We start from the raw sequence: 27,317 nt of genomic DNA, 5'->3' as shown, positions 1-27,317 counted from the left end.
ATATCAGTATTATTTTCCACAATCTCTTATTCTGTTACCTGAGAAAAATTGTGACAGAAGTAGAATTCTTAATGAAATCTGTATAATGAACCATCAATTCAATTCTCCAGAACTAGATGCATCTGAAAATCCATTTCCTTGTTCCCTTTAAACAAAAAAGTGTTAAGAGTACAAAGTTTTCTAAATTCAAATTAAATTTCTACCTTGTTCCTGCATTTATGCTATAGATCTAGGGTGGGATTTTCAAAGGAATCCCAATCTAGATTTTAATTAATCTCAATATTGAAATATTTTCACAATCTCAAAACCTAAAGAGAGACAGAGGCAAACATTTTAATCTGAAAAGATATTTATTTTGAGAACTTTAACTTGCACATTGTACAAAAATTGACAAATTCAGCAAAAACCTATTAAAAAGTTTTTCCCCAACATATTAACATTATAATTTTAAAAGGGTAAAAGTTAAAAAACAGGCATATTTGTTCCAGTCTGTGTGCAGTAAAAAGTCCCTGGTATGCTGAGGTATTAAACTGCTAACTTTGGTACTGTTAGGAAAAGACATACTGTTCACAAAATTAAGGTTTCCTGGTCTCATGTACAATCATCATAAGATGTTCAATTAAAATTATTCAAAAAGCTTATCCTTCACTTCCAGGTAGAAATGCAGTGAAAAAGTAAATGCATGTTACGATAATACATCTAGCATCAGGAAAAAACCTTAAAATTTGCAACTCCACACTAATGACATACAGCTACAGTGTTACTTTTACCCAAAAGAAATCCGGCTGGCAATTTAAACATTACAGTGCTTAAAAAAATTGGCAATTCAGACCCCTGTCTTTCCCATAAAGGACCAAAGGCACTTAAAAATGGCTTTAGTATGTTCTACTATGGCATTCTGGATAGAAGACAGCACCTGGCTGAACAAATAGTTCCCTAAGTAAGAGAAAAGTCCAACTGAGGTAGTAGTTCTTATTGCCGCAACTACTTGGCTAATGCATGAAGGCTTTTTGTGGACAAAACTGGTAGGGAATGGCTTTTAATAAAATTTGATACAAGCACAAGGGGAAAAAAGGTTACCAAAAAACAACCTGGGTCACAGGTCATAAGCCAGGAACCATCTTGTACAACTGGAGCATCAAAATGCTGCCTTGGAGATACCAGATCTACTTTTATGGCCAAATCCATAGACTTCATAAAGATTGTTCTAAGCAAATAAGCCATTTTCTGAATTAAAAAAAAAAAGGGAACATTGAGAACTGTGTCATGAACTTTAGCAGCCTTACCGGAAGCAGTTTGTAATTCCATTAAAAAAAACAAAAAAAAAAACTGTGCTGATGAACGGCAGGTTTCAGGGGGGAAAAGGAATGCAAAATCCAACATTTAAACAAAAATAAAATACCCACAAACATACAAAAGATTTCGCAAAGTTTATAGATTTTATAACAAGGAAGACTTAAACTTTTTTGGGGAAGGGAGACTATTTCTTTAAATTAAGCCCACTGAAAACCCAATAACAAGTTTAAACAAAAGGAAGTTAGAAGTGCTTTACAGAATCACCGTCCATTGCCATAACCAGGGAAGAGCTGAGTTAGGAGGGCCTGCAGCGTTTCGTTCACCTGCATAGTATAGTTTTTGCCAAGATCATAGCGACAAGCTGGACAACTATACACATCTGCTCTGAAGGATCGATCCAAACAATCCTGGGAGAGGAAAGAAACAGAAAAGACATTAAGAGATTAAGTTGCAGAGCTTCGCTCATTTTACACAGCTCCTATTAGGCAGAGGAGAAGGTATGTGCAAAGTCCATTCATCACTTGACAAAAACCCAGATTGGATGAGGACAGCTCAGGAGTGGCCATGTGAGACAGTGGAAGTATTTGCATGTTTTCTTCTGTGAAGAGATTTGGTTAGGCACAAGGTTTAAATATACAATATGGATTGTTTAAATTTATGATTGCACTATTAAAGAGCAAGAACTGCACAGTTGCTAAGATCAGCCACTGTCTCTGCAGGAAATAATTCACAACAGTTCTCACAATCATATTTACAAGTCCGTCAATAGTTAAAAGTGGGGGGCACAAGGTGGGTGAGGCAGTATCTTTTATTACCTCACCCCTGTCTTGTTCCGCTAATATCCTGGTACCAACAACACTGCAAACAATAGTTAAGTGGGTTGAGTAAGCCTGCTAGCCAACAGTGATTAATCTTTTGAGGTCTCTTAATTGGATGCTGGCAGGACAGAACGGTGGATAGTCCATTACAGGCACTTCTGTGTCACAGAACATTCAAGTCACCATTATTCACATGACCTTAACCAAGATAGAAAGGCAAATCAAGGTGTCTGTGAGAAGAACTATTACATAATTGTCAAGCCATAATACAATTCTTAAAGGCTGTAGAGAACTTTTATTTTGGATAGGGAAATTCACAGCTTTCTTAATGAGCAACAACAGATATCCTGGCTACTCACCTTGCACACGTTATGCTGGCACACTGTTGTGACTGGCCGAAATACCACCTCCTGACAGCAAATACACAGGAAGGTTTCTTCTACTTTATTCAGGAATTTCTGCCAGAGAAAATAGAGTCATTCCATTTCTACTGCTCTTCAAATGTGCAGCACAATCCAAATGACTGAACACACCATTCATAAAACTGCAAAATGCTAGAGACTTTCTTTAATTGAAGATGAAAGCAGAATATTCTGTAGAATTCCGAAAAAGGAACCTAAATTACAACAGATTACTCCAACCAGAATATTTAGTATTCAATTTGAGTCATGCTGTGGATTTCCAGGTAGCAAAACAGCAGCTGACATAACTGAACAAAATTAGTTTCTGGAAGTTATTCTTGTCTGAAGAGCTTAGAACGTCTGAGGAAGCCAGAAACAGGATTCAATGCACAGCTGGAGCATTCTGAATGAAGACAGCCATCCCTTCAGCCTTGCTGACTCAAAGGAATGTTTCCCATGGAATTCAGCAAGGCTATTCCCCTGTAAGTAGTGAGGCCAAGAGGCACATGTCTGAAGACAAACAGGTAGCTATTGCTACTACAGTTCTGGGATGAGGAGTATCTGACATACCGGTCCATCCTTGAGAGCTTCTAGTACTTCATTCCATAGTTTTTCATTGGATTCATCATCTTTAATAAGGGCCTTTTGCTGGGATGTCAGCTTGTACGGCTCAACTTTAGTCTTCTTTGGAGTCCCTCTAGGAGAGGTGGGGAGCTTTATCTCATCACCTAAAAAGCATGTGGACCTTTTTAGAGACAAAATATTCAGCTTGCTAAAGCACTAAAAGAGCTACAGAAGGAGTTTGCCACCTTCACTTGCCTATTATACCAACCTGCTGATTTCCTTTTCCTCTTTCCCTTTCCTGGTGTTTCACACTCTTCATCACCTCTCTTGTTTTCTTTCTCCTTATCTTTGTTTGCAACAGCTTCCAAATACCCCTCAGGATACTATGGGCGGGGAGAAAAAATTCTAAAATATCAGATGCAAACATACTACTCATTGGTAGAACCTCTCAGATTAGGTTAAATCAAAATGATCTAAAGCCAGTTTAGAAAGATGTTCAAGTTTTCAACCCCCTGCCCCTCCTCCTTTCGAAAACAAGTCAGGCACAGGCTACAGAAAATGAGAAACGTCAAGCTTTCTGGCTTCCTATTCCAAAACTTTACAGAAGTGTAAAGTTACCTTTCAGTCCCTTACCACTCGAAGAAAGGGGGCTGAAACACTCATGCCAATCTAGTCACAGGCCTACTTTATACCAAGCACCACTGGACCAGAAGGATCCATAAAAACAAAAGCTGGCAAGGCTAGTTTCATGGGGATCTCTGAATAAATAATTCTACCCCCAAACATACAAATGGTAGGGAAAGTCTATGTAAACAAATGGAGCAACAAAATACCATGCTACAATTATGTCATTTAAGAACTTGAAGTTCAGTAATGGTACTTATCAGTAGATTAAAATAAACTCATTGCAAGGATTATCAGGCAGCAGCTTCACCTAGAAAACCCAAGACAAAGAATAAAATTGGCCGTCATTTGCTTGTAACCTGGGATTCTGTGAACCAGTCTCAAAAGAGATCCATTAAATAGCAGCTTCCTGGCTCCGAGAGTTCAGTTCTCCTACTGATAAATACACTGCTGACAAGTGACACTGGGAACTACTGTTAGCAAATAAATAAATAAAAATTGCAGTTCTACTCCAAAAAGTGACTAAAATTGGTACTGTGAGATTCCATGTTTATTATGCCTCAATGACGCCAGATCAAGTTCGCTTTACTAACTACCTGTTCAACAAGCTCAAACTGGCCTCTGGAAGTTAAGATTTATTCCTAATTTGTACATTGCCACCTGCAAGATTTCATGGGCCAAATTTTGCCCTGAATTACATACCTAAACAATCCCAGAATTTGGCCCTGCTATTAGAAATTAATTACCTTAAACTGTGCTGGTTCTGCAGCAATAGGAGTAAAAATGTAATGTAGTAAGGTGGACAGACAGAACTCTCAGCACTCAGATCACACTTGTGATTAAGAAGGTGCCAATTTCCACTGACCATAACCACTCACTATGACCAGCTCTGAGGGAAATAGGAAGGGGTGGCACCTTTGAGAGTTAGGAAGAGAAGATCTTCAGAGATACATTTGCTAGCAGAGTACAAGCAGCAAAACTCTATATTCCACAGAACACCAGTTTGGGATAGAAGAGTTCCAGAAGGACTAAGTACATTTTGCCTGTATTTTGGAGTAAACAGTGAACATATTCCACTGAACTAAGTTTAGTTTTCAGATACACTAATAGACTGGTAACAAGCAATTCACAGTAATAAAGGTGCAGTGCCCCTCAATCGAGGAAGTACTATACTAATTCTTAAGTTCCTCCTTCAGACAGACAAAGCAAAGAATCTTAACATCTGCCAAGGTAAAAGGACACTATAACAATCCTTGCTCTCCTCCTAGTTCTTTCAGCAGTTACTCAAGAAAAATCACATACCTGCATTGTTAGGCCAAGCTTTTTCATCCTGTCCTTCCCTTCCTTGGTCCAGGGGGCAGGCTCCTCATCATCCCTCCTAAGTAGGTAACGCCACACTAAAAAGCCAGATTTCCCCGTCTCGGGCCAATATTTCACAACCTAAAAAGGAAGGACATAAGGCCCTTAGAAGCTACGGAAACATTTCTGCCATAACCAAACATCAATCTTTATCATCCTCCTCTCCCAATTCATTCCAAGGCCTGCTTACCTTGTATATTCCATCATATCTGTTTCCCTCTCGGGGAGCATATTTGCTGTGTTTGCCTCCCTTTACATTCCTTACCACCCTGACTGGCTTCCCAGCTCTCCAATCCTTGGCCTCTGCTCCATCTTTATCATTGATGGGGGCACTGCAGTTCAGAGCCAGAGCTCTGCAAGAATAAACCAATTTCATGTATTTACTAGGGAAGAACTATCCAGAAGCAGACATGATGTAAGAAAAGCCTGGGAATAAGCCTATTAGGATATGAATATGAAGTACAGTAAGGTAGTATTAATGTTCAATACCCCTCTGAGCAGCACATATATCAAAGCCAAAGTAGGAAACACAACATGGAGTGGTATGAAGCAGAACAGAGATATACAGCCAAGAATCAACCGGTGCTAGTAGTTTCTCAGTCACTGTTACCATGCAGCCTGACATTATCAGTTTCGCTCAGACACTATTCCCTTTTCAGTAGTGGAATGTACTTATGATTGCCAGTCTATGCTTTTACTACTCTCTTCAGTAAGGAAGGTAGTCAAACTATGTTCTTCCAAAATTCCAGGTAACAGTGTGGAATCTTGCCCACCCATTTTGTTTGTTTATTCCTTTGCCCAGACAAAAAGTGAGAAATATTAACTTTCAGGGAAGGCCAAGCAATCACCTGGGTAGAAACATGATAATGGTCCTTATCACCAAATTTCCTTAGTGAGGACTATCTTTTAATAGAGTATTACATGGATTGCCTGTCCTGCCTTTCTCAGTTACCTCCCATTCACAAACATCTTCTTGCCAACAAGAGTACCTGATTATTTGGAAGAGTACTAACATAAAAGGATTTTAAAGATTTTTTAGTTGTTTTTATGTAATTTAGCAGCTAAAAATAAGGTGGGAAGAATAGTCCCATGTGACCAGTCATCTCCGCAGATCAGTACCAAGTGCTGTATGGATCATGAATGTACCACAGGCTACAGTTTGAAAACTTGTGCTCTAATTCATCCCTCTGTTCTTGGAGGTTGCAGCAAATATTAAATCTGGGGTCTAATCCCATTTCTAGTGTCCTACCGGAAATTTTCCCATTACACATTGGATGTATAACCATCATGCACAGCAAAGCCATAACTTTGAAGATCTCTCTTATTTTTGGTTTTCTGTGACAGACTTAATAGGAGAAATAGCTTTTATCAGTCTGTTATATTGCCAGCCACTAAGCAGAAAGTTTCATGAGGTACAGCGTGAATGTTTCCAACCTGTTCATGTTGGTGAGTTTTTGATCACAAGATTGTTCCGCCGTACGTTTGTTTCCAGAAAGATCACGACCTCCACTCCCCGTGTAAGTGAAAGAATTTCCATGATCCTGAAATACACATTGATTGTTTAGTCATTCATACTCACAAAAAATAGCTGGAACAAAGCAGTACAGATCTAGTGCAACAGTACAGAGCAATACACTGATCTAGTGGAGAGAACAGTGGATTCTGATTCCTAATCCCAGCTCTGCCAGATTCAGTTGTCCTGTGGGTCCTTGTGCTGGGGTAGCCAGTACAAAAGGAGCCACAGGACAGATGCAAGGCGACTCCTGGTGTACAGCACCAGTAAAAGGGGCTTGTAAAGGTGTTGGCAGTCCCTGTGCGCCCACTTGTGACCAGCTCTAGCACTGCAGGGGAGCCTCAACCTTACTTTTCCAAATGGGCATCGATAAATTCACTTTAACAGATCGGGGGGGGGGGGGGGGGGAGAAGAAGCCAACACATACTAACAAAACAGCATAACGACTTTCCATAGATTTCAGGAAAGGAGCAATTACAACAAACATGTCATACGGCCCTCACCTCAGGACTCAGAGCGCCAAAACTTAAAACTCTCAAAGAAAGTCAAGTTTGGTCAGGCTAGTCTCCTACCGCCAGAGAGAGAACCCACTTCCCACTGCACAGCTTCTGCTCCCCTCTCCTTTACCCAGCTTCCTTTTCCTATTTAAATAGCCCAGGGCAGGGCCAACAGCACAAGTTACAAGGTCTCCCCACTAGCCTGCAACAGGAACTCAAACCAGCCCTTGCAGCCCTGGAATTAGGTGGGTACAGTTTGCCTCCCCTTGGTCCTTGCAACCGTAAACCTAAATCTGCCAAAGTCTGACCTTGTGGCAAGAAAACTTAAGCCTTAGGCCATTGGGCAGTCCAGATATATTTTATGTTTTCAACTGACTATTTCATGGATTGTGGAAGCACGCATTGGGGGAAATAAGGCTGGGAAGAGGTGGAAGAATGAGAAGTATTTTTGGGCAAAGCCCGTGCCAGTTAAATCTATCCACCCCACAAAGCCAACAGGCAAATACTTAACAGTAGTGGTTCAATTGTACTTCCTAACTCTGTGCTGAACACTGTTGACACAGGGAGATATGGCAAGAGGGAAATAGGAGGTTTTCTGTGCAATTTTTGGAGTGGGAAATCGGTTTCCTAGGAAGAGGACAGTGTTTCCTGGAGAGGGGATAGGCTGCACGAGTGTCATATAAAGCTTACTTAACTTGTCCCTAACCCTCATTCCAAGCAAGAATAGCCTACTATTCAGGGTTACGGTTTTTCTTTGCCTGATTCTCCCTGTCTGAACTGGTGTTAAGTTCTTCAGATGAGAGATGGGTTGCTGAATGCAAAATATCAGATGACCTCAAGTTTTTGTTTTAAATGCACAAGTGTAATTCAGTACTCTGGGATCTTTGAGAGAGAAGATCAGTGAGTAAACAGCTCCAAGATTCACTTACTATATCGTCTTCATAACCTCCTGCCAGGACCAGGGAGTAAGCACCATCATTGCTCCTGCCATGTATACCTGCTACATGGGGCCTGTGAACACCAGATTCGCTCACCTAGAAGAGATCAGTAGAGTTTACTGGACAGCTGTTCCAACAGGCCACAAACAGCTGCAATTATTTAGCACCAACATGAATCAATGCATGTGCACAACTGAGTTGCTGATGGCCCACACAAAACTTCTTTGGTTTTTGTTTTCCCTATCCCTTTGAGAGATTTGTTCATATGTACAAAAATAGAATCTTTTCATGTGTTCCAATTTACCTGTATCAAGAAATATCTAATATTACACCTCTTACAACAGATAAGGGTCCTGACTTGTTGCCCTGCACAATGTACAGTCATTTACACCAGTGCAAAGTGAGGGTAAAATACCATCAAAACAGTCGCATTTTAAGCTTATGCTCAAATAAATTTGTTAGTCTCTAAGATGCCACAAGTACTCCTTTTCTTTTTGCTTTCCCAAGGTGTACAGAAAACAAATTGGGCCCTATAACTTCAGGTTGAAGAGAGGAGGAACAGATGAAGTCTTAAGAGTAACATATAAAGGACAAATCCACTTTTTTTCCCCTCTAACAATAGCTTGACTATGTGAGGATAAGCTGAATTTCTGATGGTTACATCTGAACGTTTGTGCTGGAAGAGTGCCAACTAAACAACTAGTAGGTATATATTACATTACAGATACCAAGGAAGTGAAACTGTTGAAAGGGAAAGTAATTTTATTCCAACTGTTCATAACACAACAGTGCGGGGTGGGGTGGGGGGGGGAACGCAAGAAAGCGTTCTGGTTAATTCAGTTCCCACTCCTCACTCCCCTCAATTATGGGGTGAGCACCCCCCCCCCGCTTTATATATCTAGGGCCTCAAGGCAAGTCTCCAGCAAGACTGTAGAAGGTTGCTTTTTCCGTCTGCTTGTGTTTGTATTTTTAAAATGTTCCATGCTGTCTTTTTACATCAAAGCATAAGACAAAACAATTCCCCACACTTTACGCTCACAATAGACAAAGCCAGTATTTTCTTCTCTGCACGTTGAAAACCTGTGGCAAGTGTGCCAACATAGCCTCTGTTTCAAATTCCTTGGGCAAGAGTTACATCATTCCCATTTCCCCCTCTGGAGGTTCACTCCAGCACTGCTATTTCATACCTGGACTCTGAATTTCCACATGGTGCCAACTGGAACCCCAGGAATTGGTCCATAGTGGTTAGAGGGGACAATGGTACATTCCCTCGTGCGACCCACACATGCCATACCCTGTTTCAGTGAGAAAGCCAGATCTAAGAACTGCCATCAACTATCATGCTTTACATATTAAGATACAAGACAAAACAAGTTTTACACCAACCTTGCCCCAGTCTCTCTGAGAGGATGAATTAGCAGATGCCATCTTTGCCTTCTTTTTACTTTCTTTTAATTTCTCTCCTGCTAAAACCACTTCACTTGCATCATTCCGACATTCAGGGCAATACCTAGAATTGCCAGTCAATAAAAATTAGCTTGTGGTAGCCCCTCAAGTTAAAAATGGTGTTTTTCTTAGAGTGTATTTGTGGATTATAAAGTAGAAATTTGGGAAGTTTATCTGAAGTTGTGTACACCCCTATACCGACAGCCTCTCAACAACAACAGAATTAAAATTGTTCTAACTACAGCTGTTCAGACAGGGTTCTTGCACAGCTTTCCTGGCCACCAAAGACAGGGCTGTGTCTGAGAAATATTATAAACCCAAGTTATGTACTATTGGAACAGAGCATGTGGAAGAGAAAAGCAGCATGTTTTAACTGACATGGTTCTCAAAAAAGGCCTGTTCGTGACGGGTAAGGCAAGACATACACAAACGGCAATGACTGTCCTACTAGCTGGCATCATTCGGACTCCACTACGGATAGGGTATGCAAGTGATTGCAACCTGTACTGAAACAAATTACCTCATTCCCATTCTGCCAAAAGGGCTACATTCTTTATCAATGAAGGCTACAAGTCAGATTAGCAACCGTAAAGATCACATTGACAAGAGAGCATTTATCAGATAAGATATCTATTTGCCCTAGTTTTAAAAAATACACCTCCACAACAATGTAGCACAGAGAGAAGATAGCCTACTACCCTGTCCCACCCCAATCTAGTTATTTGGCTTGCCCAAGTGGAGATGCCTTAAAAAGGGGCTTGATTCTCAGAGTACTGAAGACGCCTTTAAAGAGTCAGCTTAGGCAATCCCTTCCCCTCAAAAATCACTAATCACTCTAGAAAATTTAGTCCAAGGAGACCAGGAGAAAGTTTTAACTTTGAAATGTATGCGCTGCATATTTTCAAACTGGATTGGCTAGTGTTAACAGCAGCAAAGTGGCTGCTTATTTTGCTTTCCACAAATCAGCACTGTTCATAGAACTACCATCCAACAAACTTACCTATAAGAAGAGTAACAATCTGGCTGAAGAAACCCCATGCTGTAGACTTTGCTTTGTTACTAAATGTATTTTAGATTTTTAACTGAATCATAGACCTGGTTTTCATATATGTTTCTGTAAGAAGCCCAGCATATTTTTAGTACTATAAACAAATATATGTTTCAGCAAGTGATCCAAAGCTCAGAACAGTCTTAGGGCTGGTCTACACTTACCGGGGGATCAACGAGTGATTGATGCAGCGGCGGTCGATTTGGACCCGCTAAATCGACCGCCGATCGCTCTCTAGTCGACTCCTGTACTCCACCGGATCGAGAGAAGAATAGGGGGAGTCGATGGGAGAGCAACTCCAGTCAACACTGCATAGTCTGGACCCCATGGTAAGTAGATCTAAGCTACATTGATTTGAGTTATGCTATTCACGTAACTCAAATTGCGTAGCTTAGATAGAATTTCCCCTGTAGTGTAGACAAGGCTTCATTCACAGAGATCCATCCCAATTTAGAGAAGGCATAGCTTAACAGGGCTGGTAAAGTCTTACGCAGCTATGTCCCAATAGCCTCCATCAACGTACAGCCTCCATCAAAACAAATTTACATTTAGGCCTTGACTATACACAAAAAGGCCTGTCTACGCTACAGCTACTATAGCAGCGTGACGTTGTAGCGCTATAGTGTAAGCCAGTGGTTCTCAACAAGTGGCCCAATCAGCATACAGCTGCAGCCCATGTGACATCCTCAGTGCCATATGTCTAGAATATATAGTGTATGGATGCGGCCCACATAACAGAGCTGCATGTGTGTCCCACAATGGTAAAGAGGTTGAGAACCACTGGTGTAAACACTTTCTACATTGATAAAGGCTTTTCCCATCAATGTAGTTAAATCAATCTCTCCAACAGGCAGTGCTAGGTCAACAGAAAAATTCTGTAGACCTAGCCACATCTACACTGGGTGTTTGGGTGACCTAAGTACAGTGCTCAGAATGTGAAATTTTTCATAGCCTTAACCGACATAGTTAAATCAGTCTAATTTTTGAATACAGACAGGCCCAAGTTGCAGAAATGTCTCTGAAGGTGTGTTTTTAAATAAATTTTGTTAAACATGAGCAAAACCTCTTGGAATTAATTTAAAAAAAAAATTTAAACCTGAATTATAGTTATTAAATAAGGAAAAGAATTGACTTGAGCTAAAACTAAATAGCTACAATTCAGCTTTAAAATGATCTTAATATCATTCATGGGGTTTTGCTCTGGTATAACAAAATTGGTTTAAAAAAAAAACTACACCTTCAGAGACACCTGTTCAAGCGTGTGTGTGCGCACACATGCACAAGGCCTTACACTTTTTACCACCTAAAGCCTACATACAAATTACAATACTAAACAAGCATTTTCATGACTTACCAGTCCTCATCATCTGGTATGCTACTGAGGGGAGGGTTGAGGCAGTAGATGTGGAAAGCCATGTCACACTCATCACACATTAGCTGTTTATCTGGATCCTGTTTACCTCCACACACATAACAAGCACACATCCTGCAGGTCTTGTTTGGGTTGTCTTTACAATGTTTACATACTGGTCCACTCTGCCCTATGAACATACAGAAACCACAATTACTGCTGCTTCAAATTTCAGAAAATACTAGTTACGCTAAAATGGACAAAAAGCACCAACCACAAACACATTAAAAAGGTTAATTTTCTTGGGTATCCAATACGAACATAACAATAGGATGTAGTGTAAAGTTTAAGGGTTACATAAAAAAAAAAATCTCACTTTTTAATGGGCTGGAGCTAGCTGGACTAACACTACCAGGTTCTTCAATTTTGTAAATTTCATCCACAAAAATAATTCTGCAGTCATTCAAGGAATCACCAGCATCCCTAAGGGGAGAAATTCATAAAAAAAAGTCAACAAAAATCAGCCCTTAAAAAACAAAACCAAACAAACAAAAAAACCAAACAAACAAAACAAAACCTCTGCTGCACAGATATACCACAGGTATACCACCCAGTAATGCAGACTGGGAGGCAGGTACAATATATCCTGGATCACAAGAAATTTTAATGAAGCATTCTGGATCATATACAAGATGAGGCAACAGCACTGTAGCTACGTTGCTACAGTGCCCTTAGTATAGATATGGACTTAGTCTGCAGCTGGAGAGGAGCAACAGTACTAAGTCCTGGTCTATACCCGATTTTTGGGCAGCTATACGGATGTAGAAACAGATATAGTTAAAAGCAATATAAAACACCCTAGTATAGATGCAGTTATTCCTGTATAAAAGTGCTTTATAGTTATAGTGGTGCAAAACCTTTGTGTAGAGAAGCCTTAAAAAGATATGTTAAGTTCCCCAAGTCTTTGCAATGGAGCGTGAAATGGTGATTGGGTTCTGAGTGAAGTGCTAACTATACGGTTTTGTTTCTTTAAACAAACATGCCAGTAATGCCTATTTTTACAAAAGACAGGAGCTTTAATCAATTCATTCCAAGAAGCTATTTTAGTCAAGTTAGGGCTATTGTGTAACACAAAAGCTTTGTTTACCCAGCTGGTCATTTCTTCCCAGACTCTAGTGTCTGCTCCTCCACTACAACATGTCCACCCTCCCCAGCTGTCTTCTTCACACCTTCCTGGAACATGCCTGCCCTATGCCACTACCCCTCTGCCACTGGCCAACGAACACCTCTTTAACCCAGTTCCGCAGCAAATTCCTCTTCTATGAGCAGCCTCTTTATTCTAGCTGCACTTTGACTACTCCACTCCCACCAATTCACAGCTGTTTCCAGCACCTCTAGCCTGGTCTCCACCCTGTCCCACCATATTGTTCTTTGTTTTGAGGTAACATCCAGCAGCTCTAGTCATGGACCAGGACCAGGACCCGGACCCCACCTAGATTCCATACAGAGAACAAAAGACAGCCTCTGCCTGAAAGAGTTTACAATCTTTACCACCAACCTAAATTCCTTTTCACATTAAATAAATTCACCCATGAAGGGTTTAATATCCCTTAACATAGCAGACAAGATTGGTTGAAGTCAACACTGCCTCAGGTAGATTTAGGGGCTGAGCTGAACTTCGCAGAATTTGAACCTACAGCTCAAAAGAGTTAATAATTTAAGCATTGTTTTGCTGATAAAGATATCCTGTAAAGGTTGCAAACTTTTATTATGGAAACTGAGCACCTTGTGCACCACCCTCCGTTCCCCGCTCTCCTTTTTCAGGAACTCCCTGCATTTCCTCTCAATCTCTTCTGTGCCAAGGTCTTTATGTGCCCCCCATACCAGGGTCCCCCATTCTGCCCTCACACCAATGGCTCTGTGCCACTCTTATTTCCCCCCATGGCATGGGTTGTGTGTTCCCCATTCCCCCATACCAGGGATAGAGTGTATCCCCATTGCTCCCACACCTTCCATTCCCCCTTACCAGAATCTTCCAATCTCCCATCACCTACTAGGGATTCTGTGTGCTCCCCTATAACACAAAGGCCTGTTGGTGATTCACTGTTCTGTGTCAGTTAACTCTTGTCAGGCCTGACATACTCACTATACCTAACAGTGTCGTCAAGATACATACCCAAAGGTGGCATGTAACATCTCATTGGAAAAAACTAGTAGCTTACCGATGATTAATATTATTGAGTGATATGTATGTCGGTCATGTACAAAAGATAAGTATGTGCTAGAATTATATTCTTAAAGTGTGTTTGGCAAGGAATGCATAAGCACACTAAGCCTTAGTTAACGGAACATGTATTTGCCTGTTCATCAGGCAGAGACAAAGATACGTTAACACAAAGTAAACAAACCTATCAAGCTAACAAGCAGGAGAGAGAAGCTTAGCGGTGATTTACTTTTCAAAGAATACATTTTAAAGGTTGCCTGGACTATAAAAAGAAAGGGGAGAAAACTACAGTGGTCCATTACTTGGACGAGAGCTCTTGATATCACAGAACATTGGGTTCTTCAACCAAGGCAGTTGAAGTCTCTAGGGACTTAATATAGGTGAGAAACCTGCTCAGCAAAGATTGTAACTTGCTGAAGTTACATTTTCATCTTAAAAATGTATTTTCACTTATTTGTAACCCTTTCTATATTTACTCCTTATAGTTGGCATCAGTCAAGCCTCTGACTTGTTTAATAAGTGTTTTACATTTACTCTAAACCAATTCCGTGCTGTGATTGAAATGAGTGTTTGTCAAACTCATTAAATTAATGAGCTGCAGTATATTGACTCTTTAAAGGAGCAACAAACTTAATGATGTCTGTGAATGTTCCAGGAGAGGATTGGATGCTACAAAGGCAGACCGTTTTGGGAAAATTCAAGAGGAAGTGGGTGCTGGGATCACTCTTCAAAAAATAACTGGGTGGTGGAAACCAGGGTGTGACTTGCACATGGTCAGTTAGTGTCAGGGCTTTGAGCCACAACAGCATTAGCATTTAAGGCAACCACAGTTGCAGAGCAAGTCCTGACAACCCCTTATTGGCCATGGTTAAATCAGTCACCTCCCACCCCCATTCCAGCATGCTCCATTCTTCCCTCCCCATGGCAGGGCTCAGTATGAACCCTCATTACCCTCTTCCCTCACATGTAAGGGGCTGTGTGTGCCCACCTTTCCCCCCTCCCCCGACACCAGGGTCCCTTATGCTCCCTTCACATTCCAGGGACTGTGTGCACTTCCTCCTGCGCCATTCTTTTTTCTGTCTGGGAGAAAAATCAGTGTCAATATATTAAAACTATTGATATAAGCAGCAAGTTTATTATGCTAGAAGGTGTTAATGGATACCATCAAGCAGTTCTTTGATCTGTAGACAAATGCAGAGGTTCTAAATTCTAGAAATTATGGTTATGCTAAAGAGCTGGCAGAGGCTCCATTTGTCCCCCATTTTCAGTTTTCCAAATTCCCTAAAAATCAATAGGGACCATTGATGCCTAGAACATTCCCTGAAATGTTGGCATTGATTGAATGTGGCATTCAAAAAAAAAAAAAAAAAAAAAAACACACCACACACACTACTTCATTACACACAAACAAAAATGCCACTGAATTGAGTATAAGGCCTTTGAAAAAAAGTTTAACATTTATATGATGTAACAAACAAAGCAGACGATATCATGTATGCACAGAACACGGCCTCTGTTCTAGGTCAGGACTTGGTCAAAAGGAGCTTAACATGGCAACCTACACACAAAGGGATTTTTCTACACAGCATTTGTAAAGTGAAAACAATGAGTTCACTTTCTCTTTTTTTTTTTAAAAAGTTATTGAGAAAGATTTTTACCTGACTGTAGACCTTTCCTGACAATGTTCATAATCAAATCTGGGCTAGTGAATTAAAACTAGCAAGTGCCACTCACTGGTTTAATATATCTGTTGTCCAAATCAAAAATGATCCACAAAAGTAAAAAATGGCTAAGAGTTAGAATTTGATATTCCATTCAGTTTGCTAGTCTTATTAGCACCATAACCAAGTTTGCTTTTTTAAAAGTTGAAAGTAAGTGGTCTCTTTATCGAAGGTAATGACAACAAGCAAAACCTATTAAAGAAGAGCAATACTTGCAAACAGAACATTTTAAAGTAATTTTGGGACTCTACATCTCATTTTCATTCTTTTAGGATCAGGATTACTTACCCAAGCAGTATCTTTGCATACATCTCCTTGCTCATTCTGGTTTCCCGTTTTCGCAGAATCTCTGCATCATACCAAAAACCTCTCTCTTTTGGTTCATCAGGATTATAGTTGACCATCACCACTTGCCCTACTTCTAGTTGGTGCCACTCCAAAACAGTCCGTGCACGAGTACGTACATCTTTTGAACTCAGCTCTACAACTCCATTCTCTGGGTAGCTTTTTGGGGGGAAAAGAGTTAAACAAATTATTTAATATAATCTGATTTTCACATTATATTTAACCACCTGTTTTTAAGGACTGTCTATGCCAGCACGACATAAAATTGTTCAAAAGTGGATTCTCTTCTCTCCCCCCAGCACATCCATTGCTAGAATAGGGCACACCAAAATTCTCAGTGCTGCATCCCATTTAATATTTTGGCCATTTATTTAGTCTTCAACAAAAGTGACACTTATCCTCCACTCTGGTCCATTTATCCTGCAGTTTTAAAGTGCATACAAGCTGGCAGTGTTACATCCTGTCTGCACTTAAAATGGTTTAGTACTATAGATGGTCGAGCTATATTGGCAAAATACCCATAATGGAGAAGCAGCTTTATTAAAAAATTCTCCAAATGGAAGGCGCTATACCAGTAAAAGGGCTTTTTTGCCAGTAAAACTTTGTTATTTAGAGGTGTGAATTTTTTTTCCATACGCCTACCAATATAGCTATGGTGATAAAGCTTTCTAGTGCAAACCAGGCCAAAAATCTTGCTTCTCTACATGACCAAACTCTCCAGCATCACCAGGAACGTCTCTCATTCAAATGACCTTCATTAGCTACAACTCACTCTTCATATTTCACATGATATAGGATATCTTCTTCAGCAGCAGTTGATTGCAGTTCAGACTCTGTATCACTATCACTCGATTCATTTGTTGCCTTCTCTTTCCTGGTCACATTTACAATCTGGGCTTCAAACCATGCTCCCATGTTCATATCCCGAGCATCTACAAACTCGTTGATCTAAACAAAGCAAGACATGTAACTCTCCAAAATAAAATTTTCAGAGTAATCTTGAAACTCAATTAAGCTACTCTCTACTGGGCTAGTTTGTTGGAAAATATAACCGGCCACTTAACAACCTACATTTGGACTCTTGATGGTCTCACAGCACATCCTGACTTCTCTCTCTGGGTCAGGAATTGTCTTAACATTTGTCTTGTGCATCATCAAGCACATGATGGTGTTATTAAATAATTTAGGACAGCCTTACAAGATGGTCATAGTCTGTACTGGGTTGGTAAAAAACACTCATACCTTAAGTTCCACTGTAAAAAGGTACTTGTCCTGAGCATTTTACTGTTCATTTCTGTATAGTACTCTGTACCTGAGAAAGAAATCTAGTGTACACTCACCTTATAGAGTCCAAATCCCGGATCAACCCAGTCAGCCTGTGCTACTGTACTAGGCTGACACTCCAACTCTATTGCACCCTCTCCATTGTTGGAGTTCTTATCAGACTCACTCTGGCCTGAGCCACAGCCAGAGTCTGTATCTGAGAGTTCCAAGTCCTTCTCTTTATTAACAGTAGGAAGCATAGCAGGGCTCTGTCTTACAAGTAGCTGAACAATATCATTCAATCCAACATTGTAGTCAAAGAGAGAGTGCCCATCTTCCATCTACAGGATAAATTCAGAAAACAATCTCGTTAATTCCATTTATATTTTAAAGCCAACTCAGAACTACCTTTGATTACATTTGCAGGTATATGTAAAAAATATACTTGAAAAGCAGTAACAAGAATTAAGTGATATTTGTAATTTTCAAACATTTATGAGTGTCTAGTAGATTTTTATTCTTACTGTTTGGAAATTTTTGTTCATAGAACAAACTCAGATGCAAATACTGGAGGGAAAAAAAAGTGTCTATGCTATGGCAGAACTGCTTCACGGGCCAAGTTACTCCACTTCTCTCACTAGGTTCTGAATGGCAGAGTGAAACAGACCAGACTTAATTTCACTTTGCAGCTGTTCAGCAAAGCCAGCAGCAGTTGTAGTCACTGGAATCAGTCTACAGACTCAGAAGACTGAACTGTGTCAGATCACATTTTTAAAGATAAAGCTTACTTGAAGGAAAGTTAAATTAAAATTTGGAAAAGTTGCACTGCACAATGGCAGAACTCTGACCTTTGACTACATAAATAATAATAAAGATACGGATGACCAAATAAATCTGTATCTTTTAAAGTTCTTGAAGTTACTGAAGTACTACTATTCCAGATTTAAGGCACAAGACTTGATGTTGCAGCAAGTTTAGCAGTTTAAACAAGCTTCACCACATATTTAAGGTCTGACTAATAGAAATTCTACAGGAAGTCATCCCTCCTAGCCCAAACCACCAAAAAAAGTGATCCTCAGAGCTTTGTTCTCTATCAGCGGGAAACAAGTTAACCACAAAAACTTGCACTTCAGAAGAATCACTGAGAATTAATTATGATTTATGGTATAAAATAATTGTGGGGCTACTACTGGAAATAAGGATAACAGCAGCAAAGGTCAAGTTATTCTTGTGCAGAGATGAAGAATCACAGCACTAATCAAATCCATAAATCGAGAATCAGGTGAATCTTTTTATACTTACTACCAGAGTAATGGTATCACAAAAATCAGGTTCCCACTAGCAATTAATATCAGAAGAACAGCATAGAGAACATCAAAAGGATGAGGTCAAGAAAAGAGCAGCACTGGATGAGAGAACATACACAAGGAGCAGCCACAGGAGCTTAGAGTACCAGATGACATGCTGAAAGCAGCAGTATCAGCTGCAAATATTTTATTATTGGAGGTTCCCCCCCTTCCATCATTTTGCAATATGAATCAGATCACAAACTTGACAGACTTCAAATGAGGAAAGGTACTACACTGGGGAAAAATCTCACCCTAAACCCTACCCTCAAGCACTCTCTCCATCAGAGTTCATTATTCCCTCTCCGTGCCCTGAATGAGTCTTTTGTGGTCCAGTCCCTCCGATCTCATACTAGAGAATACTCCATTAAATACATAGCAAGCCAGTACTAGTATTACACTCCACAGCTCTCTTAAGTCTGCATTTTTTAAAGTCTTCTTTGGTTCCCTCATGCATTTGAGGCTGCTAAAGTCTGTGCAAGCTACATTCCCCGTCTCACCCTAAACAAGGTGAAACAAAATAAGATCCTTGGGTATTTAAAAAGCAGCACTAGTTTCTTCATAGCCAACAGTAACAATATGTTGCTTTATCTATGCTTTGCCAAAAGCACTGCAATTTGCAGTGGGAGTTTTAATACCTGTTAATAACGGTTCCCAATGCTCTTATTAATTCAAGGCCCCCAGCGTGTCAATGTCCAAGAGTCACTTATTTAAATAGGTTTCAGAGTAGCAGCTGTGTTAGTCTGTATTCGCAAAAAGAACAGGAGTACTTGTGGCACCTTAGAGACTAACCAATTTATTTGAGCATAAGCTTTCGTGAGCTACAGCTCGCTTCATCGGATGCATTCTGTAGCTCACAAAAGCTTATGCTCAAATAAATTTGTTAGTCTCTAAGGTGCCACAAGAACTCCTTTTCTTTTTATTTAAATAGAAGTATCTTGAGACACTTCACCTTTGGAAGAATTCTTGTTAACTGTCCCAACTATACTACTATCTTTTGCTCCAGTTAATATGTGGGTAATCTTGTATTTTACAAAAATCCTGCTTTGTTAAAGTTCAGCTCTTCAGGAAGCAAAATACCAGCAAGTTTCGCTAACAGACCATGCAGAAATGAGCTAAAGCAAGGGGGTAAGGAACTAAAGAGGTAGGAAGGAACCACCACCACTCCAGCCAAGAAAGCAGTGATGTTAATAATGGCTCTCACAGGAGTACCATTCAAGTTCTCTTTTTCAAGGATGATGGCAACCAAAGCTCAGACTCTCAAACCCCACCTACAATGAGAAAATTTAACAAAATATCCCTACTGGGTCATATATTCAAACCAGAGGGGATCCATAGCTCTGGTACACGTTTGATTAGGCTTGCTTTTTAGCAGGGTAAAGTTACATTAGTGGTTAAAACAATTCTGAGTGTGGGAACCTGGCCTGCATCAGGGCTACCAGTATTTGATCAGTAGGATTTTTTTTAAAATAACTTTCTCTTCTCCAGCGTGGACACTGTTCAGAGTATGTTACAATTTCTTTAGCAATCAATGCTTACTAAAAAAGCAAGGCTGGCCTGAAGCACAAGCAAAGCAAACAGCTGATTGAGCCCCAGGACCAACTCTGCAACTCGTCTTAATCTTCCTACTCTAGCAATAACATTAAAAGGGGAAGAAACAAACAGCCTGATTCCACCTACTACTCTGAAAGCTTGATTCCAAGATAAGGTTGGCCCCAATTTCTGAAATAGAACCCCAAATATTTTAGAACCACCATTATTTCTGTTAGTGTCTGTACATATTCAAATTACTTATAAAGGCACCGTGGTATTTAAGCACTGAATGAGAGCTAAAGTTCTGCATTTGTTTCAAATTTGTTCCAAAATATCTCCATCCTCTTGATTCCTTCAAAAGGAGAATCCTTCTTCATATGCTAAATATGTAGACAAACTTACAATCTCTGCAGAATCTCACTCAAACATGCTTCTGGCAGCTCACAAGGCATACAACTTGGTGCACAGTTCTGCCTGAACACAAGAAAATAACCTAACCTTTCAGCTTTCCAATGGCACCCCAATACATCAGTACTGCACTGAGAGTGCTCCACCACACACATTCTGAGAATTTAGCAACCAGCCAGCATGACAGGAGAAGTTCACATTGAACAAACCCAAGCTATTTCCCTCAGACAAGTGGTAAGTGTTCGCTTTACAACTGTGGGGTTTTTGTTTGTTAGAACAATTAACAGAAGGCAGTAACCATAATTGAGGGGAAAATTGTTTATACGTGCTGCTAAAGCAAAAACGTCAAGTAAAATAAATGGGGTTTCTTCTATCTCCAAGCACTCTAATTTCCAATTAACCCAGCTGAAGTTTGCATGAAGCTTTAGAATGTAATTTAATGATGCAAATCAGTGTAGGATACGAGCCTTGTATTTAAGAGCCTTTCAAGCTTATTCTACTACAAATTCAGCTAGTCATAGAAGTAGTAACATTCTTGTTACACAAATGTAATATCCTACACAATGTCAGGAATGTAATATTACTGAATCACTCGAGACTGTCAAGCCAAAGTTTAACTTGATCCCAGCTACCCATGATTTTTAAAAAGCTCTGTTATCAGGTTTTATGGAGACAGACTACTTCCTGTGAATCAAGATCTTTAAAACCCCTCAAAGCAGTAAAACTTCCAGAACTTGAAAAACTTAGTACTAAACCTAACAGTCTGAGATCACACAGATCCTAGTAAAAATCTGATTTTTGTGATTTTACAAACTTAGTAACTGTCTTTTTCTTACAAGTACCCTTTGACCAACTAAAATGGAGCCGTCCTACTTTGGATAAACACCAAGATGTTGAACCAGGATTAGGAATAAATCTGGTTTTTAGACAGCAGACAACTCCTAGATTTAATTTATTTATTAAGTCATCTACTTCACAGCAGTGGTCTAACTGTTTTCAGGTCTTTACACGAAGTACTTACACGCAACGTGTGCGCACAATTGCAGATACTGCAGACATTAAAACATGTATGTGACTCAGTAGACAGAGGTAGATATGAAAAATGAAAGATGACAGCCCCACTAGCTAAGTCCAGGAATGATGTCCTAGGGAGAAGCCCAGTTTCTAGAAGAGGTATTAGAATGTCTCCTAGGGTGCTCTCACTGAACGATGTTCAGGGGGCTCCATCCTTTTTATTTAAAATGTTAAGTTCTTAGCTCTCCCCAGACTACTATGATGGTGGTGAGATTCTCCACACTCCCACAGCCTCTGTTTTATATTCTATCACTAAATGAATTGAACACCACCACCTGACTTCATATCTTTTTCAAGCAAAGCAACAGGAAACTGATGAGTAACATTTTCACTACCACCCATCGGATTCTAATTAGCAGTAATGAAATTATCCAGAATTAACTGATGAAGCTCTGAACAACTAGAAGTACTGACCTGTCTGCCTGCAGACTCAGGAAAACACTACAGTTGGTTTACAGCCAATTAATTTTCTTCACAATCATCAAAAATCTTAGGACTTGCCCATACATGAACATTATTCCAGAATAAGATAAGGCGTGAATTTAAAACTGGGTATCTATTTCTGAATAACTCCATGTCTGGACACACTTATTCTAGAATAGCAAACTAAACCAGAAGAGGGCACTCTTATGCAGATATAAGAGTGTCCACACACTGAGCTGTTTCTGAATAGCTCAATATGTTGACAAGCCCTTGGATCAGTCTGTAAATCACGTCACCATGATACCTATGCAGTTAAACTGATTGAACATTAAGTTTAGGGGAGTTAAGACAAGTCATGCTCTAATTGGATAATGGTTCATATTGAGCAGACCACAACTATGTTCCCTTCCCTAAGTTCTTTGACCATGTGTGTACATATTATGTAGAAATAGCTGAACTAAAATTGAAAAACACATAGCTTGTGAAAATGACCATTAAAACCAACAATGACTGTACAAGGAAGTATCCCTTAAGTTTCGAGCAAGTACAGCCAAGCACCATCCCAAACACAAAGTATAGTAATGCGTAAGAAAATAAATAATCACTAGATGGCAGCATAATCCATAGTTTTAAAAACAAAATGATTCCAGCTGACACCAGACAAAACTTGCCACTGTACTTCTCCAGTCTGAATCACTACATTCTACTCAAATGCGCTGTTTAACTAGCCCCTTTGTCTTTACACTAATTCCTTGGTTTACTCTATTAACAGACATACCACCAAAATTAGTCACTTCTGCTAAGACAAAAACCCACCCTGTTAACACCCAATACCATGCGGTTCTCACTCATGAGAGCTAAAGAAAGGTAAATTCTTCCCTGCACCCAACCACCATCTCTTCAGTAGATCTTTGCCAGCACTGCATTTGAGCCACGAAGATAGTAAACAATAGGCGCAGGGGGGACCATACCCCTAATAGCAGGGAGGCTCTTTCATATACTAAGATATACTATTCCCTTACATTTTAATGCTCAAGGCTCACATAGGCTATGTCTTCACCACATAAATGTTGTGTTTGATTTACCCAGGGTACAATCTGCACTGATTAACAGCTTTGTCTCCTCAGTTCTCCAAACTGGGGTGCGTTTTACATGGCTTCACTGTGAGAGTTACCACTCCTGGTCTCCTCACACACAGCCTCCAGCATGTATGAGTGCTATAGCTAGTCACTTATGAATTACACTGCAGAGCAACACCAGCAAACTCCCAGTCCCAGATTTTCCCCCAGCTCTCTCCTGGACAATACAAGCTCATATAAAGTCCATAATTTTATTAATAGAAAATGATATGCACAAATCATGTTATCCCAACACTTCAATCTAAACACCCTGGTTTAGAAAAAACAAAACAAGTTTATTAACTACAAAAGATAGGTTTTAAGTGACAACAAGTAATGAAGCACAAAAGTCAGAACTGATTACAAGAAAATAGAAGTAAAACGCAACTAATGCCTAACTTAACAAGCTACATGAATTCAAAGCAAAGGTCTTTCTCACTACATGTTCTAGCAGTCTTACGAGCTGAATTCTTTCAGTCAGGATCCTTCCCCAGTCCAAAACTGTTTCCTTTGTTCTTCAGGTGTTGTGGATGCCACGGCTAGAGAAAGGGAGGAATAATTTGGGGCATCTCCCCTTTCTTCTTATAACTCTCTCTCTTCTTTGAAAAACATCTCCAGCTGAGGTTCAGGAGACAAAGTCTATCTGGACAGGAACCCCTAACTGTTTTGTCAAGATTTAGATTTTCGCCCACATCCTCTTCTCTGCCAAAGAATGGCCATGTAACCAGGTGATGGTCCATTTGACTTTGTTGGCACCTGATTTGTGGCTGCTCCTCTCAGACATGGAACATGTCTTAGTAACTCCATACGGAGGAATCCTGTAACTTTACATGCAACGTTGCCACAAGTTGTAACAGGACAACAATAATAATCAGCAAATTATGGGTTTTCAAATTATACCTCATGAGGTATACTTTGTACAAAATTTATTATAGTTCTGTAAAAGGGTGAATATGGGGTTAACATTGTGACAGCCTGTACACTATTTTTCAGGTTTCAGAGTAGCAACCGTGTTAGTCTGTATCCGCAAAAACAAAAGGAGTACTTGTGGCACCTTAGAGACTAACAAATTTATTTGAGCATAAGCTTTCATACATCTGATGAAGTGAGCTGTAACTCACGAAAGCTTATGCTCCAAATAAATTTGTTAGTCCCCAAGGTGCCACAAGTACTCCTTTTCTTTTTACTATTTTTTCAGTGAATTCAAAGCCACAGTACTTGGCCAACAAACATCAGGAGAGCAAGATGAGATGTGAATGAATGTTAAAGTAAAGTAATGACTTGTATTGTACTATTTGGTCACTCCAGTGGGGTGAGAACGTCTAATTAGTACTACCCTTAGACTTGTTACTTTCTTTGATGACAATTTAAGGCCAATTCCTTGTCTGATGTCATGCAGCCCAGGGGGTAGAGAAGGTGGGAGTTTCACCCCCCTTCGCTATGGGGAGGGAAATGTGAGGGTGTTTTTTTGGAGGCTGCCGGTTCATTACATTAATAAAGGGAACAGACCATGTACCTGTTTGCCCCGGTAGAAGAGCCTTTGCCTGTCGGGTTCCACGCCGTCGCCAAACACCTCGTGTATCCTCAGCCGCAGTTCTTCCACCTTGGTGAGTTTGGAGAGCGAGTCCACCCGGTGGGTCTCCTTGCCATCCATGGTGCGCACCTGGATCCACATGGCGGCGGCTCTGCCAAGGAAGAAGGGGGAGTGGGTGACACACCTAGCAACAGGGATGGGGGGGGGGGAAGGGGGGGCGCGAGGGCTGGTTCCACACCCAGAGCCTGCAGGCAGAGCCGCCTGGCACCAGGCCCCCCTGTTAGGGTGACCAGATAGCAAGTGTGAAAAACCGGGGGGGGGGGGGCTGATAGGCGCCTATATAAGAAAAAGCCCCCAACATCGGGACGTCTGGTCACCCGACCCCCTGCCCATCCTGGGGGGCAGGTCTCTGCGAGACCCCGCTCCAGGGAGACGTTTAACTGCCCCCCCCCGCGCCCCGCGCGCGCTTAGGGACCATCCCGCCTCAGCCCTTCCCACCCCGGCCGGCCGGGCACCCCCCGCGCCGGAAACAGCCCGGGACCAGCCCCCCGCCCCCGAGATCTCCCCAAGGCGGACATCCCCCGACCCCAGCCCTCACCCCGGGGCCATCCTCCCCTGCGCCGGCCGGACACCCCCTGAACCCACCCCGGCCCCTTCCCCCGGCCGCCCGCTCCGTTCCCAAACGCCCACCTCAGCCACAAGTTGGGGCCGAGCCAGCGGGGGCAACGCTCGGTCTTCAGCCACCGAATCAATGAGACCTCTCACCCTAACACTCCCTTCGCTCCGATCGGCCCGCCCTCTCCTCCCAAACTATTGGCTCGCAGCCGGCCGGCCTCAACGCCGATTGGCCCTGAACGCCCGCCCCTCCCCACAACCTAGCCGATTAGGCTGCGCCAGGCCGTCCCGTCTCCCTCCTCGCGGGCAGGCGCCGCGCGCCAACTGTATCTCGCGCCACAATTGAAACGCTCTCTTCAGTCTCGCGGAGTTTCCTCCCCCCTTACAAACATCTCGCGTGGTTATGTAAATAACAGGAGACAGCTGCCCGGCCTTTTAAAGAGGCAGTTCTAAAGGGTCAGAGAGAAGGGAGACAAGGGCGTAGCCCGTGGAATAAGCAACCAGAGATGCCACTGAAGGTGCAAAATCTGTCTCCCCCACTCTCCCTTTATATTTTGCAATGTTCCTTAGCCTTTATAGAGGGGCACATTCTTAGGGTGCATTTTATAGCCTGACAGGCAGAAGGACAGGTCACTCACCCACTCTTACTGCACTGCCTGCTGCCCCTGGAGGAAGGAGTCCCTTTTTTGGGCATTAGCTACAGCCTATCACAAATGAGAACTACCCAGTGCAAGCACAGACCAAGCCATTGCAAAGTAGCAGCACCCTTCTGCCAGGCTCTGAAATGCAAACCGGACCTCTCACGTTTTGGAGTTGGGGGTTTCCAAATTGCCATAGGCTGACAATTAGTGTGTCTTGCGCAAATCCGATTTCCTCCCCCCCCCCAAAAAAAACACCACCACCCCGCAGTACATAGTTTAAGAATAAAGGCAAGATTCGGAAGGCCTGTCCCACGTTTCCATCTCAGGGACCAGGGTGAGTGTCTAGGAACTCTGTGTCCGATTGTTGCTTGCACTTAGGATGAGGGGCAACTTGTCTCCATATTCAGTGGCAGCATATGGTGAATGTGGTCAGCAGATGGGTCTCCCAGCCCTCCAAGTGCATGCAGAGACCAAGTTACTACAGAAGCTGCGCTGCTGCCAGCCTCTATAATTCTTTTTCTAGCTGCAAGGGTGGCCTTTTAAAACAAACACCTGCAAACTTTCAGGGAGTCTTTGTGGGGGTGGGGACATGGGAATGGAAACTACACATTTGAGGGTAGTCTATGGCAGTTTGCAAATCCTCTTCAAGGAAGTAAGTAGGGAAGGAGGGAGAAAGAGGTGATTTGTACAGTTTAAATTTTAGAACTTGAGAACAGTAGGACATTTTTTTTTACAGTGAATTGGTCTGTGCCTGAACTTGGGAGGGAGTTCCTCGTTTGTCATACACTGCCAATGAACATGTAGACAGAGGGCTCTCTCCAAATACAACCAGAGCTCAAATCACAGGCAAGCTCTCAATGCCACCCGGGGAATAGGACATTTTAAACTTTCAATTTGTTTTTTCTCAGGGAGAGGTGTTTCCAAGTTGTGCGTGCAATGGCAACCCAATAAAAGCTGCAAACCCACCCTCCCCACCAGCCCCTAAAATGAATTTCACATACAACTGCAAGATTTCTAGTTTCCGCTTCAGCACCCAACAGCAGGAAAGGAGCGTTCACTTTCTGAAAGGGCCTGCTCCCTGCTGGCAACTGTGAGGGATTCAGGCGAAGACTCTGCCAGCTGATTACCTAAACCTATTATCCTCTCTAAAAATAGGCTTTAAAAATAAAAACCGATTGCAGTCTCCAGACTGCCTTCCCATTGCCTTTCAGGACTCG

General features: G+C 41.4%; 1 protein-coding gene across 8 annotated transcripts in view; it reads right to left on the bottom strand.

Moving 5' to 3' along the window:
• Positions 1-331: 331 nt before the first annotated feature.
• Positions 332-27,317, bottom strand: part of UHRF1 (ubiquitin like with PHD and ring finger domains 1) — a 76,639-nt gene continuing 49,653 nt past the window's right edge. For 6 of the 8 annotated variants that reach the window (XM_073324078.1, XM_073324079.1, XM_073324080.1 and 3 more), the window contains 16 exons: positions 24,827-24,995; positions 17,486-17,749; positions 16,918-17,093; positions 16,089-16,304; positions 12,232-12,338; positions 11,859-12,045; positions 9,397-9,520; positions 9,198-9,305; positions 8,002-8,106; positions 6,497-6,603; positions 5,253-5,415; positions 5,006-5,143; positions 3,348-3,462; positions 3,086-3,243; positions 2,474-2,572; positions 332-1,703 (listed from right to left, as the gene is read on the bottom strand). In XM_073324078.1, the coding sequence (XP_073180179.1) occupies positions 1,557-1,703; positions 2,474-2,572; positions 3,086-3,243; positions 3,348-3,462; positions 5,006-5,143; positions 5,253-5,415; positions 6,497-6,603; positions 8,002-8,106; positions 9,198-9,305; positions 9,397-9,520; positions 11,859-12,045; positions 12,232-12,338; positions 16,089-16,304; positions 16,918-17,093; positions 17,486-17,749; positions 24,827-24,985 (2,373 nt within the window). In that variant the 5' untranslated portion in view covers positions 24,986-24,995 and the 3' untranslated portion in view covers positions 332-1,556. Of the gene's footprint in view, positions 1,704-2,473; positions 2,573-3,085; positions 3,244-3,347; positions 3,463-5,005; positions 5,144-5,252; positions 5,416-6,496; positions 6,604-8,001; positions 8,107-9,197; positions 9,306-9,396; positions 9,521-11,858; positions 12,046-12,231; positions 12,339-16,088; positions 16,305-16,917; positions 17,094-17,485; positions 17,750-23,770; positions 23,850-24,826; positions 24,996-25,534; positions 27,044-27,317 lie in introns of those variants that run through there. The other 2 variants (XM_073324083.1, XM_073324085.1) reach the window with 2 other exon arrangements.

Source organism: Lepidochelys kempii, chromosome 25 (assembly GCF_965140265.1).
Source record: "Lepidochelys kempii isolate rLepKem1 chromosome 25, rLepKem1.hap2, whole genome shotgun sequence".
In the NCBI taxonomy this organism is placed as follows: domain Eukaryota; kingdom Metazoa; phylum Chordata; order Testudines; family Cheloniidae; genus Lepidochelys; species Lepidochelys kempii.
The sequence above is the reverse complement of the archived record's forward strand: the minus strand, read 5'-3'. Positions and strand labels throughout refer to the sequence as shown.